Below are 14,684 nucleotides of genomic sequence, written 5' to 3' on the forward strand. Positions count from 1 at the left end.
TCCGCCTCCCTCGTCCGTCTCCGAGATGGGCGAAGCTCTCGCGAGGTTCAAAGTCGCGCGCGCTTGGCAGGGCAGTTCCCGGCTCTAAACGATCGTTAGGTTTTAGGCGCGTGCTGTGGGGAGAGTATGGAGCACGCCTAGCTCTGCGCATGCAGACAGTGCGCGCGTGTGTTATGAAGCGCGGGAGCAGTGGTCTCTGTTGCCCATGCCTGGCCGCTTGGCTCGCTGCCCCCCCCGGGAGCGGGTAAGTGGTGCCGCTCCCCGCGAGACGGGGTTGGTTGGGGCTGGTACCTAGCGCGTGCTCCTCTGACTCCTCCAGCCCCACTGCCGTGGCCGTGACACTCACAGCTCCTTGCAGCCGGGCTCTACCTAGAGCCTAGGGGCCATGGCGCCTGCGCTCTCAGCCGGTTCGAGCGCCGCAGCGATGTGGTGAAGGTGTTAACAGATGGTTTCCTATGTCCGCTTTCGGCCGCATGTCTGGGCGGCACCAATGGCTGCTCTTGTTTGGAAAGCAGCTAAATCCACTGCTTTTGGGGCAGGGCCTGCTTTGCCTTCTGTCTATGGGGCACCCACAGCACTGCAATACAAATGGCAAAAACAATTTACAGCAAAGCAATCCGTCCCATTGTAATCATACTGAAGCCAATGGCCCCTGCTTGCACAAGATGACCAGGCCCATAAATATGTGAACGCACCTCTTTCTTTTCACTTGGGGGAGGGGAGAAAGTTTGCTTGACTTGCAACGTGACTGATTCAGGCAGAAGTTTAGGCTAGGTTGGGTTTTGCCACAGACTAATATATAATTTCGAATATCAGAGAGGAGAAAGGTCTTTTTGGCTTCTGCTCTTATAATGCTGCTTCCATAGCTCCTTTTAAAAAAGCAGAAATAATAAAATGTTAAGCTTTCAGATTACATAATAATGAAGTAAAAAAGAATACAATCCAGCTGTGTATGGTTTATTCATTTTTCTTGTTTCTTTTGTTGATCAGTTTTTAAGACTATATAACCCCAAAAAGAGTTATTACTAATATGGGTGTTCCCCAAGGCCTCACTGATAGAGTTTGGGACTATCTCTACCTGGAATTGCAGTTTAGTCAAGGTGCCTGGCTGTATGATTTCACATCTTTAAAAGTACTCTGCAACTGCATTCAAGACTTGGATGTATCTAGATGCTACTTTAGTTCTAAAGCTTTCATCCAGTTGCAGCACTTTTAAGGTCCCCTCTGTGCCATAATTGTACACAAATCCCCTGAGTTGCTTGTAGAATAGATGGGTCCTGTCACTTCTGTGCATAAGTGTACTGGCAGCAGTGAAAATAAGGACTATGTTCCCTTCAAAAGTAGAGAAGGTACTAGAGCCATTCCGGGAAGAAGAAAGCAACCATAAACTGAGGCTGAGGAGGACCTCCCAGCCTGCTTCCACTATTTAGTCTGGCAGGGTGGGAGGGAGATGAGAGGATGACAGCAAGAGTTCTTTCTGCCAGCAAGAAGAAAGATTTTTGAGTCGCAGGCTTGTTAGAAGTCTGTACAAAAGATGGAGTCACCAAGATGGGTTCCAGGAGAGCAGCCTAGTAAAAATCTCAACACATTCTCAGTTCTTTCTGGTGACCAGCTGGATACTTAGGCCTTGTCTACATTGCCATTTACAGCATTGAAACTTTATTCACTCAGGGGTGTGAAAAAACACCCTTCTGAGCAATGTAAGTTTCAGTGCTGTAAAGTGGCAGTATAGATCAGACGCCATCCGATGGTCCAGGGACATCTACATCGAGCACATCACCGGCCACCGACAGTACCAGGAGGCGTGAGCCAGAGTGACATCGTTCTCCCACTATGAGAAAGAGACCAAGTGACCTCCGTTGGATCATATGAACTGGAACCATAAACTCCCTGAACATAGAGGCCCTGGCTACACTGGCAATTCACAGCGCTGCACTTGCTGCGCTCAGGGGTGTGAAAAAACACCCACCCTGAGTGCAGCGCTGTAAAGCACCAGTGTAATCAGCGCCTGCAGCGCTGCACGCTATTCCCCTCAGAGAGGTGGAGTACTTGCAGCGCTGCGAGAGAGCTCTCGTAGCGCTGGTGGCACGACTACACTCGCGCTTCATAGTGCTGCCGCGGCAGCGCTGTGAATCCGTGAGTGTAGACAGGGCCTAAATCTCACCAAATGAGGGTCAATCCATCCTCATCATCATATCCACTCATTATTATTCACACCCGAACATAGCCACTTTATGAACTTCATACCCTCATATCTCAATGTCTGTACTTTGGCCCATCAACCTTTTACCCCCAATCGGGGATATTGCAGATTATGTATTCCTCATGCCAGCTTATTTTAAACCAAACTTTGCACCCTCGATAATCTGTATGTTATTCCCTGATAACCAGAAACTTCTATGCTTAAACTCTGTTCACTATTTTTTTTTTAACATCATCTTAATAAAATTTTTCAAGTGCTACAGTGCTAGGAGCCTCCCCTCACAGCGATGGTTTTATTACAGCACCAGGAGAGCTCTCTCCCAGTGCTGGAGCCACGACTACACAGCCGCATTAACATCGGTTGTGTAGACAGACCTTAAGATTGTATATGCCAGTTGGAGTTTATTTGCTGGCTACATCAAGGCCACGCTTAAATATTGAAAATATGTGTATGTTTGTTTTAGAATTCCAGTTCTACAGCTATGCATTTATAACTTATTTAAAGTTTCTTTAAATTGTTTCTGTGTGGTCATTTTGCCTTATTTCTCTCTAGTCACATATGTGGAGTAGCTACATTTCTATATTTCTGCTGTAGAATACAAATTAGTAAGTGGCCGAAGAATAAACTTTTTTTTGTTTCTTTTCAGGGGATTCATACATTTTTTTCCCTATAACTTAAAAGAAAATGAGTGCATCTAGTGTTGCAGGAAAAGTGGAAACCTGGCTTTCTTCTACGTGGCATGTTAAAGTTCCTCTGACTTGGCTAGAAGCTTGTATTAACTGGATCCAACAAGAAAATGGTTGTAATTTAACTCAAGCTCAGATTAACAAACAGGTATTTGAGCAGTGGCTTCTTACAGATCTGAGAGATTTGGACTATCCTGTTTTGCCTAACTGCATCTTAGATGGTCCAAAAGGAGAACTGAATGGCTTTTATTCCATACAGATTGATTCACTGGTGGATGTTAGCCAGCCTGCGTATTCCCAGTTGCAAAAGATAAGAGGAAAAAATACTGTAAATGAAGAAGTAACAGCCAACACTCAGGCAACCCAAAAGTCCTGGGAAGCAAAGCCTACTCGAATGCTGATGCTGCAGCTAACTGATGGAATACATCAAATTCAGGGTATGGAATACCAACCCGTTCCTGTCCTCCATAGTAATCTTCCACCAGGTACAAAAATTACAATACAGGGTAAGACTGCATATCGTCTTGGAGTTCTTTTGCTAAAATCAGAAAATGTGAAATTGTTGGGGGGCGAAGTAGATGCTCTTTTAGAAGAGTATGCTCAGGAAAGAGTCCTTGCCAGATTAATTGGAGAAGCTGAGAACCCTAATCCTGTCAAGCAGCATGATCATAAACAAGGAATTTTAGGAGCGGTTGATGAACTAGGACAAACTCTAGGACCTTCAGATGAAGAGCTTCTAGCAAGTCTTGATGAAAATGACGAATTTACCATAAATCATGTGATTCCTTTAGAAAGTGGATATTGTAGCAGAAGTAATAACTCAGATACAGCCACTCATTTGCTCCTTTCAAGCAATGAAAACTACTCACAACAGGGATTTGGGATCTTCTTGTCTGGGGCAAATGAAGAACAAAGTGTTCCAGCTGTGGCATATGTTGATGGAGATTTAGATGACCTCTCATTGGAAGATGACTTGTTTTTAGAAGAAGAGATCCAAGAAGAAATTCAGACAGTGCAGTTACCGGTGGTAAACAAAACTATAGATATAATTACACAAAGACTTTCACATATGCCTAGATCTTCACTAAGTTACACATCTGAAAAAGATGGCAAGGTTCAGTTGGATTCAGTTAGCAAAGAAAAATCCTGTGGGAGTGAACTGTCTGTTGGTGATGAAAGTAGTACAAGTAATTTTTCACTACACCATAATGTACAACACTCCCAGAGCTTTAGCAATTTCTCCTCCTTGGAAAATGTTCTTGAACAGAAGTGTAATAAAATAGATGTAGTTAAGAGCAGTCAAAAAAATTGTAGTTTTTCTGGCAGCAGATTGTTAAACAAAAGACCAGTTAAAAAAACTGATTCAGAGATAAACAAACAAAATTATTGTGTACAAACCTTTTATAACAGAACAACAGAGAAATGCAAAAGTCTTGAGTTAGATTCCCCACCTTTTACATATATTTCTGTTCTACTTGCAAATACCCCAGAAACTGTTACAACAGTGAAAGTTAAAGCTTTTATTGTAACCCTTACTGGAAATCTCACAAGCAGCAGTGGCTTCTGGAGTATAATGGCAAAAATCTCTGACGGTACCGCTTATCTAGAGGTAGACATTGCTGATGAAATTCTAACAAGCTTAATTGGATTTTCAGTGCCTGAAATGAAACAGTTAAGGAAAGATCCCATTCTACATCAAAAGCTTAAGGATGGTTTACAGAAATGCCAAAGAGAACTGATAGATCTTTGTTGTTTGATGACTATTGAATTTAACCCCTTTCAATCTAAAGCAACAGTACTAATTTTACAAGATGTTGATGCAGTAGATCTAGAAAACTTGAAGAAACGTTTAGATAAATAATTGGAGGAAAAAGTCTATAGAAAGTAGTCTCAGGAAATATGTAATTCAAGGTATAGCAAATAAGTATTGAGAACTCCATTAAGAAGTCCAGTGGTTTGTGTTTGTTTTTCTTAACTGCAGGGAGGGATGGTGGAGGGGAATATCCATTCTTTAAGGGAAACTATTTGAATAAAAATTACAAATAAATTTGTTTTGATAAAATGTTCATGTATCTAATTATTTTTACAAAAGCCACCTTGCTCCTAATCAGGGAGCTGAGGAATACCAGTTTCTTATCTGAAAGGATATCGAGTGCTGATCAGCTGATCCTTACATTTTTTCAGTGGCGTTACCATTAGAAATAGGGTCACTGCTAAGAAGTTTTATACAACGGAGTACTATCCAGTCCTGAAAGTAAATATAATCAAATTATTTGCTTTCATCACAAGGCACTAAACCTTTGTAAGATACAGAAGTTTCCTATATTATGACATACTATCAGGACAAACCTCAGAGGATTTGTAACTCAAATTTGTATGTAGTGCATGAGAACCTGAAAGTGAATAGAAATGGTTTATGATCAAACGTCAAACAGACAATTTTATTCTTATTGTCCAGAATGAGAAACAAAGACTAACCAACTGGAATAAATAACTTTACACTTCTGAAAATCTCAGTATTTTAAAAAATACTGGGTGGTGTCTATCATATAAGTAAGCAGATTTGTTTATTTTAACCTGACAATGCCACTGATCAATATAATAGTACAACAAGATTGAACCTCATTAACATAAATTTCTTCTCTCCAAATTAGTTATTTACCTTAATAACAGTTGCTTTTCTAGTCTTTGTGCTATTTAGTCAAAGGTTTTTCATGTTACTGAAATGTTTCATGTCAATTTGGTTATTATATTTATTAAAATCTCACTTTGTACTGTCTTATGACTCACAGAAAGGTCCAATTTGGAAATTCTGATAGAGTGAATGGATTCAGAGATGAACATTTTTAATATTACTGAATCATACATAAAAATTAAAATATCAGATGACTAAGTGATTTTTTTTCTAAGAAGTTTTAAAGGTGACCTTTAAAAAAATGGGTGTATGTTTTTTTATTTTTTGGATCCTTTATGATGTGTGGAAGGTCTGAAAGCATTTGTTTTTATTTGTTTTTTGCCCTTGCACCTTTTTTACAGTAGAAATTTTAATTTACTGTAAAAAAGTGATAATACCTTTTCTCTTCCACCTTTATATCATCTATTTAGATTGTAAATTCTTTGGAAGAAGGACTGTGTTTATATGTTTCTACACTGTAATACAAACTACAATAAATAATGGTCTTAAACCATTACAGTGTAAAAACATACACCAATCACATTATAATACAAACAACAACAATGGTTTAACTCTTTTGACACCAATGTATTACTGCCGATGAGAGTAGAATCAGACCTGTTGCCTTTATTAGGGAGTACTACTTAGAACTCAATAGCAAAATATGACCCTTTGTTTTCTGGAAAATTAACACAAAGGCTGATTTTTGCACTCCTTAGATAGACTGTGTGTGCAAAAAGTGAACTGATAATTATTTCTGTATTGAGGAGGAAATGCTTTCTTTGGCAACATTGAGGATAAACACAGAGCAAGTGTGGGGAAAATTGTATTAAATTACATTGTGGGGAAAATGATATTAAATATGGTAGATGAATAACTGATTTTAGTTGACAGCACCAGCATTCACAACACATTTCTAAATTGAATAATAGATTTTAAAAGATGAATGTGAAAATATTTATATGTGCAAAGGATTGCTGGTAGAAAGAAAGCCTGATTTATGATAATGAAATGGTAATATTCTATACTACTAACAACATTTAAGTAAATGTAATTACCAACTAAAAAGTTGTTTATGACTGGCTTTTCTGACTTTAAGACAGTTTAATTTAATATTTACAAGTACATTGCAGTCAACATTTATCAAATGTATATGCGGAAAAGCATTGTCAATATTAAACCCTGAAACTTGCCTTAGTGATACAGAAGAGATGTGCAGCCCAGACAAGTACTTAAGAATGTGCTTCAGAGGGAGGAAGGCCACTTACTTCCTTGATCCAGCTACTAGTATAGAACCAGTCCTCATACAGTTGCAATTTGCTACAAATTGAAGGATACAGTGCATTTAAGAAATGTATTAGAATGTGGGAGGAAACTTCTGTAACTTTAAAACACTTATTTTTACTCAATGTGTAGACATTTTATAAATGCACACTGGTGATATTGGCTGGATCCCTTTATTTATAGATTAAGATGGTCTTCTCTTGTGTTCTTTGGGTACAAGAACTTCACAAAACATTCTTAATCTGCAAAAACTAGGACCGACATAACATATACAGTGTATGTATAGCTGAGGCTGATTTAAACTAATACGGTTAGATTTTTTTTAAAATGCACGTAAGTGTTCATGAGCTGTTGTATGCACCAGACTTGCATGTGCTCAGATCTTGATGTGGGTGTACAAGTTGGGAGCACGCATATATCAGAATTGGCTGGACTAGTGGCTCATTCTTATCTCCCTATGACGTTTCTGAGCCACCAGATCTGTGCAATCCTGATACCAATGGCATCCCTCTGAGCAAACCCTCAAGTGTCCCTTACACACCAGCCTATTTGGCTTGCACAGACTGCCTCTCTGAAATGCACCAAGTGTGTAGAGATTCCTTTGTAGGGCTGTGCAGTTTGTGCAACCCTGGATTTTCTTACAGGGTTTAAGTAGTGCCCAGGTCCTTCAATTAGATGAATTTCACCCAGAAAATATAAACACTGCAGAACCACAAAGGGTATAACTACACCATGAAAAGAGTTTTTTTTTGTTTTTTTCCCCAGGGAAGTTGGCTCAATTGAGTTAACATGCTAAGAAAGTCTCCTCAACACCCATGGATCCACTGGGCCAATATAGTTGTAAAGGTGTTAATTGGAAAACCCATGTAGACATAGTTTATGTCAAACTAACTCAATGGGGCTAATTCAATTGAAAAATCCCTACCTTTTTTCACTATGTAGACATGGCCTATGACTGCAGAAATGAGGGAGTCTTATTCTTGTTGGTACCATCTCTTTTTCTGTGTTTGTACAGTGCCTAGCACAGTGGGGTCCAGGCCCAGTGAGTCCAGAGACATATAAGGGATCAGCTGATTGACCCAGGGTGTGTGTGTGAGTGTGCACGCGTGTGCTTCCGGTTCTGGGGCTGGAGAAACCCAGTCCTAGGGAACCTAGGTCCTACAGGATAGCTCCATTGGGAGGGGACTTGCAGAAGGGAGAAGTAGAGATCCATATGAAAACACAAGTGACACAAGCAGTACATTGATAGAATTACAGAATCCCCTCCCCAGAAGAGTAACCCGAATAAATAAGCATATCTCAAAGTAATGGTCAAATCTGGTAACAATACCTCCAAAAAGCCCGAGTCAAAGGCTACTGGCACAAACAGTGAAGAGGAGGATGATGGGGGACATGCAACCAGAGGGTGCAGCTATGCCATGAGCCAGGACTTATTTGAAACTACCACAATCCAGTAAATTCCAGCAGTCGAGCACAGATGAGCCCGAAGCAGGGGAATAAACTTCGGGTAAGTGTGTAAATTTATTTCCAATTACAAGTTTCAGAGTAACAGCCGTGTTAGTCTGTATCCGCAAAAAGAAGAACAGGAGTACTTGTGGCACCTTAGAGACTAACAAATTTATTAGAGCATAAGCTTTCGTGGACTACAGCCCACTTCTTCGGATGCATATAGAATGGAACATATAATGAGGAGATATATATACACACATACAGAGAGCATAAACAGGTGGGAGTTGTCTTACCAACTCTGAGAGGCCAATTAATTAAGAGGAAAAAAAAAAAAAAAAAAAAAAACTTTTGAAGTGATAATCAAGCTAGCCGAGTACAGACAGTGTGATAAGAAGTGTGAGAGTACTTACAAGGGGAGATAGTCAACGTTTGTAATGGCTCAGCCATTCCCAGTCCTTATTCAAACCGGAGTTGATTGTGTCTAGTTTGCATATCAATTCTAGCTCTGCAGTCTCTCTTTGGAGTCTGTTTTTGAAGTTTTTCTGTTGTAATATAGCCTGGATATCCTGGACGCCCCATCATCTCAGGCATTGGCACCCTAACATCAGGCTTGTCTGGTTATGTAGACTCTGTCCTAAGACCCTACGCTACCAGCACTCCCAGCTATCTTCAAGACACCACTGACTTCCTGAGGAAACTACAATCCATCGGTGATCTTCCAGAAAACACCATCCTGGCCACTATGGACGTAGAAGCCCTCTACACCAATATTCCACACAAAGATGGACTACAAGCTATCAGGAACAGTATCCCTGATAATGTCACAGCTAACCTGGTGGCTGAACTTTGTGATTTTGTCCTCACCCACAACTATTTCACATTTGGGGCAATATATACCTTCAAGTCAGCGGCACTGCTATGGGTACCCGCATGGCCCCACAATATGCCAACATTTTTATGGCTGACTTAGAACAACGCTTCCTTAGCTCTCGTCCCCTAACGCCCCTACTCTACTTGCGCTACATTGATGACATCTTCATCATCTGGACCCATGGAAAAGAAGCCCTTGAGGAATTTCACCATGATTTTAATAATTTCCATCCCACCATCAACCTCAGCCTAGATCAATCCACACAAGCGGTCCATTTCCTGGACACTACTGTGCTAATAAGCGATGGTCACATCAATACCACCCTATACCGGAAACCTACTGACCGCTACACTTACCTACATGCCTCCAGCTTCCATCCAGGACACACCACACGATCCATTGTCTACAGCCAAGCTCTAAGATATAACCGCATTTGCTCCAATCCCTCGGATAGAGACAAGCACCTACAAGATCTCTATCAAGCATTCTTAAAACTACAATACCCACCTGCTGAAGTGAAAAAACAGATTGACAGAGCCAGGCGAGTACCCAGAAGTCACCTCCTACAAGACAGGCCCAACAAAGAAAATAACAGAACACCACTAGCTGTCACCTTCAGCCCCCAACTAAAACCTCTCCAGCGCATCATCAGAGATCTACAACCTATCCTGAAAGATGATCCTTTACTCTCACAGATCTTGGGAGACAGACCTGTCCTCGCTTACAGACAACCCCCCAACCTAAAGCAAATACTCACCAGCAACCACACATCACTGAACAAAACCACTAACCCAGGAACCTATCCTTGTAACAAACCCCGATGCCAACTCTGTCCACATATCCATTCAAGTGACGACATCATAGGACCTAATCACATCAGCCATACCATCAGGGGCTCGTTCACCTGCACATCTACCAATGTGATATATGCCATCATGTGCCAGCAATGCCCCTCTGCCAGGTACATTGGCCAAACCGGACAGTCTCTACGCAAAAGAATTAATGGACACAAATCTGACATCAGGAATCAAAATACTCAAAAACCAGTGGGAGAACACTTTAACCTGTCTGGTCATTCAGTGACAGACCTGCGGGTGGCTATATTACAACAGAAAAACTTCAAAAACAGACTCCAAAGAGAGACTGCAGAGCTAGAATTGATATGCAAACTAGACACAATCAACTCCGGTTTGAATAAGGACTGGGAATGGCTGAGCCATTACAAACGTTGACTATCTCCCCTTGTAAGTACTCTCACACTTCTTATCACACTGTCTGTACTCGGCTAGCTTGATTATCACTTCAAAAGTTTTTTTTTTTTTTTTTTTTTTTTTCCTCTTAATTAATTGGCCTCTCAGAGTTGGTAAGACAACTCCCACCTGTTTATGCTCTCTGTATGTGTGTATATATATCTCCTCATTATATGTTCCATTCTATATGCATCCGAAGAAGTGGGCTGTAGTCCACGAAAGCTTATGCTCTAATAAATTTGTTAGTCTCTAAGGTGCCACAAGTACTCCTGTTCTTCTTTTTCCAATTACAGTGATCACACCCCCAATTTAGCAGGATCCAGCTATCGACTTTTTATTAATCATACTAGAAGAGGTAACCGTACAACATAGAGAGGCAGAGTTGTTATCTGCCTTTCATTCCCCTTTAGGAGGGCAAAGTGTGCTGATCAGTTTGTTTATGTACACAGGGATGTCCCTTCAATCCTCCTGAGAGATCTTGATGAAACTTTCATGGAGGTACTGTGCAATCCTCTCCCCAAGTTTTCTGGGAATGGCAGCCTTATTTCTTTCTCTGCGGTAGGACACTTTCCTGCACCAATCAGCAATAAGTCACAGTCCTGTGTAGCAGGAGACGATAAACAGCCCTGCACGCTTACATGACAGTAGCCCCCCAAGGTGGATTTTCTAACTCCAAAATTAATTTCCACTGACTGGCAGCAAGCCAGTGTTGCAAGTTTCCACAGTTTGATCACTGCTTGCTGCTCCACTGTCAGTGCAATTCTCATTTTGGTGTCCCTGCGCTGGAGGGCTGGGATGAGCTTGGCACACAGATCCAGCAGTGTGGTGGCCTTGTGCATCCAAAAGCTCAGCAGCTACTGCTCGTCATCTTAGACATGCATTATGTTGTGATCCCATCAGTCAGTGCTCATTTATCGGGTCCAGAAGCAGTGCTCCACAAATGGCACCAACAATCTTCAATTGGTTCTTGTTATGTCCCACATGTTTCTGTCAGAGATCAAGTCCTGCATGGGTTTGTGGGCTTTTCAAAATAGGAACAAAATTATGGGACAGAGATGGCATTATGGGGTGGAGAAAGTTGCATGATGGAAACTTGCTCCCAGTCAATCTTGCATAATTTGTTTTAACCCCACCATGCATGTCCATAACTTCCCAAAAGATAGTATCAGAGGGTAGCAGTGTTAGTCTGTATCTACAAAAACAACAAGGAGTCTGGTGGCACCTTAAAGACTAAGATTTATTTGGGCATAAGCTTTCGTGGGTAAAAACCTCACTTCTTCAGATGTTTAAGTAATTTTCGTACCTGTGCTTCTTCCTCTTAGTGAAGTCATTCTTGATATTGAAGGTCCTGCGAATTTCTTCTGCAGTTTTCCCCTTAATCATATTTGCAACAGTCTTGCATGTGACATCAAGCAAATCTTTAATGTCTAAGTAATTTGCATCTGAAGAAGTGAGGTTTTTACCCACGAAAGCTTATGCCCAAATAAATCTGTTAGTCTATAAGGTGCCACCAGACTCCTTGTTGTTTCCCAAAAGATAGTGTGCTGTATGGTGGCGAGTTGCATTCTGGGACACCTATCCATGGTGCACCATATCATGCACTGACACGAGCATTCCTAGCGGGCAGAGATTACCTGTGATTGCCGACGGTGGGGTGGCAGAGTGAGGGCAGCTGGCTTCAGCAGTGTTACTGAGCATGCTCAGTCCGTGTGACCTCTGCTAGTCACAGTCACCTCTGCTAGTGAGCATGCGCAGTACCAATCTACAGCACCGATTATGCATGCACACAAGCTATATGCTAACTACAGCAGCTTTATGCCAATATAATGTGCTGCATCAAAAGTTTGTAGTATAGACATACCGTAAGTCATTTGGGCCACTGATTTTGAGTGCCTCAGTTTTGGGTGTGGTATTTTAGACATGCTGGACATGATTTTTAGACATGCAGAGTAACCACCATGGGAGCTGTGGGGGTCAAATTTACTAAAGATTGGTATCCAAAAACAGCCTCAAACATGAATGGACACCATTGTTGCTTTAACCTCAGCCTCAATTTCTCCATCTTTAAAATAGGTATAATACTTTGACCCACCCTGGCAGGGTTGTTGTGAAGATTAACTGTAAAGCATTGCAGAAAATTCTTAGTCTGATTACATCTCTCCTCCTGATCCAACTTCTGTCCTTCTCCTGGAGAGACTAAATGATCTGATTTGCAGACAAAGGTGAAATATTGTTATCTCTTCTGTTTATGATTCTGCGTAAAGAAGATTTTTTTCATCTGCATGTATATTCCCATGTGAGTCAGACTGAAATAGAAAAAATAGAATTCTAAAAATGAAGCTTTCTTACATATTGTTACAGTAACTGTACCAGTCTGCTATATTCGCAGGTCAGCAATGTAAAATAGATATATTGCACTTGATTTTGCCTTTAAATCAGTGGTGAGCAACCTGCGGCCCGCGGGCCGCATGTGGCCCATCAGGTTAATCCACTGGCAGGCCACGAGATAGTTTGTTTACATTGACCGTCCGCAGGCACGGCTGCCCACAGCTCCCAGTGGCCGCGGTTCACCGTTCCTGGACAATGGGAGCTGTGGGAAGCAATGGCTAGCATGTCCCTGCAGCCTGCACCACTTCCTGCAGCTCTGTCTCAAGGCCCCCCAGCGGATTATCCTATGGGCCGCAGGTTGCCGACCACTGCTTTAAATGAATAAAATAAACTGAAAAAACAAGAACACTGCTTCTGTGTCCTCAATAACCTTGTTGTCCTTACTGTAGATCGGGGTGGGCAAACTTTTTGGCCCGAGGGCCACATCTGGATGGGGAAATTGCATGCAGGGCCATGAATGTAGGGCAGGGGGTTGGGGTGTGGGAGGGTGTGGGGTGTGGCAGGGGGCTCAGGGCAGGGGGTTGGGGTGCAGGAGCGGTTCAGGGTGCAGGCTCCGGCCTGGCGCTGCTTACCTGAAGCGATTCTGGGGTGGCAGTGGGGCTAAGTCAGGCTCCCTGCCTGCCCTGGCCCTGTGCCCCGCTGTTCCCGGAAGCATCTGGCACCACATCCCTGCAGCCCCTGGGGCATGGGGCGTGGGGGAGAACAGAGGGCTCCGCGCGCTACCCTCGCCTGCGGGTACCTCCCCCGAAGCTCCCATTGGCTGCAGTTTCCCGTTCCTGGCCAATGGGAGCTGCAGGGGGCGGTGCCTGCAGGCAAGGGCAGTGCACGGAGCCCTCTTGCTCCCCCCCCCCATCCTTCCCCAGGGGCTGCAGGGACATGGTGCCAGCTGCTTCTATTAGTGGCACGGGGCCCACGGCGCCATGGGGGTGGCAATCCTGCAGGCCGGATCTGGCCCGCTGGCCCTAGTTTGTCCACCCCTGCTGTAGATAATGCTGAACAATATGGACTAGTATAGTATTTATCATTTATCTCTGACGGACATCAGGGTTCTTTCTGATCTTTCAGGATCCAAGAGAAAGATATGTTCTATTAAAGGAACAGGTGTCTAACAGACATGCATGTTGATGTTGCTCAGTTAAGGTTTTGTATTACTGTGATTATGAGGTATGTGACATACTTTTTTGTCATTATGTGTTAGAGGTACACCTCTACCTTGATATAATGCTGTCCTCGGGAGCCAAAAAAATCTTACCGCGTTATACCACATTATATCGAACTTGCTTTGATCCACCGGAGTGCACAGCCCCTCCCCCCCCCGAGCACTGCTTTACCGCGTTATATCCGAATTCGTGTTATATCGGGTTGCATTATATCAGGGTAGAGGTGTATAAAGGTTTTATTTATAGAGGTGTGTAGTCTGTGAGTGAAATGAAGATGTAATGGAGGTTAAGGTATTATAAAGAAGGATATTTCAATTGGATATTCCCTTGCTTTTAAGGGATTATGTGGGAGAGCATTCTCCTTAACTAATTTTTAACAAAGTTTTGTCTTTGTGGAAATATATATTTAAACTAAGGCGTCTGCACTAGGTAAGGAAACAATGGCCCTTACATACCCTGGCCCTAGGTATTCATGTTGTGTTGCTAGCCTTTACAGTGTGAAAGCTTAGCTGTGCTGAAATCAATGGCAAAACTTCAGTTGACTTCAGTGTGGTCAGCATTTCACCCACAGTGAATGCCTTCCAATATATCTGCACTGCCCACAGATTTTCAATAGGAAAACTGTAGACTGCTGAGCTTGACAATAGTGCCACGTCCAGCATATCACAGGGACCAATAACTTTGAAGCTACTTCAGGGAAAAGACCTGTAAAAAGGTCA

The 14,684-nt window shown here is 42.4% G+C and overlaps 1 protein-coding gene across 1 annotated transcript; it reads left to right on the forward strand.

The window, feature by feature from the left end:
- The first annotated feature begins 99 nt into the window (after positions 1-99).
- Positions 100-7,006, forward strand: RMI1 (RecQ mediated genome instability 1). The gene is made up of 2 exons (XM_054032065.1): positions 100-244; positions 2,850-7,006. The coding sequence occupies exon 2, from the start codon at positions 2,888-2,890 to the stop codon at positions 4,748-4,750; it is 1,863 nt and encodes a 620-aa protein (XP_053888040.1). The 5' UTR covers positions 100-244; positions 2,850-2,887; the 3' UTR covers positions 4,751-7,006.
- The last annotated feature ends 7,678 nt before the right edge of the window (positions 7,007-14,684 follow it).

Source organism: Malaclemys terrapin, chromosome 6 (genome assembly GCF_027887155.1).
Source record: "Malaclemys terrapin pileata isolate rMalTer1 chromosome 6, rMalTer1.hap1, whole genome shotgun sequence".
Lineage (NCBI taxonomy): Eukaryota > Metazoa > Chordata > Testudines > Emydidae > Malaclemys > Malaclemys terrapin.

Excerpts from the sequence above, each read along its gene's own strand:
- RMI1 (XM_054032065.1), top strand. The coding sequence starts at position 2,888 with ATGAGTGCATCTAGTGTTGCAGGAAAAGTGGAAACCTGGCTTTCTTCT.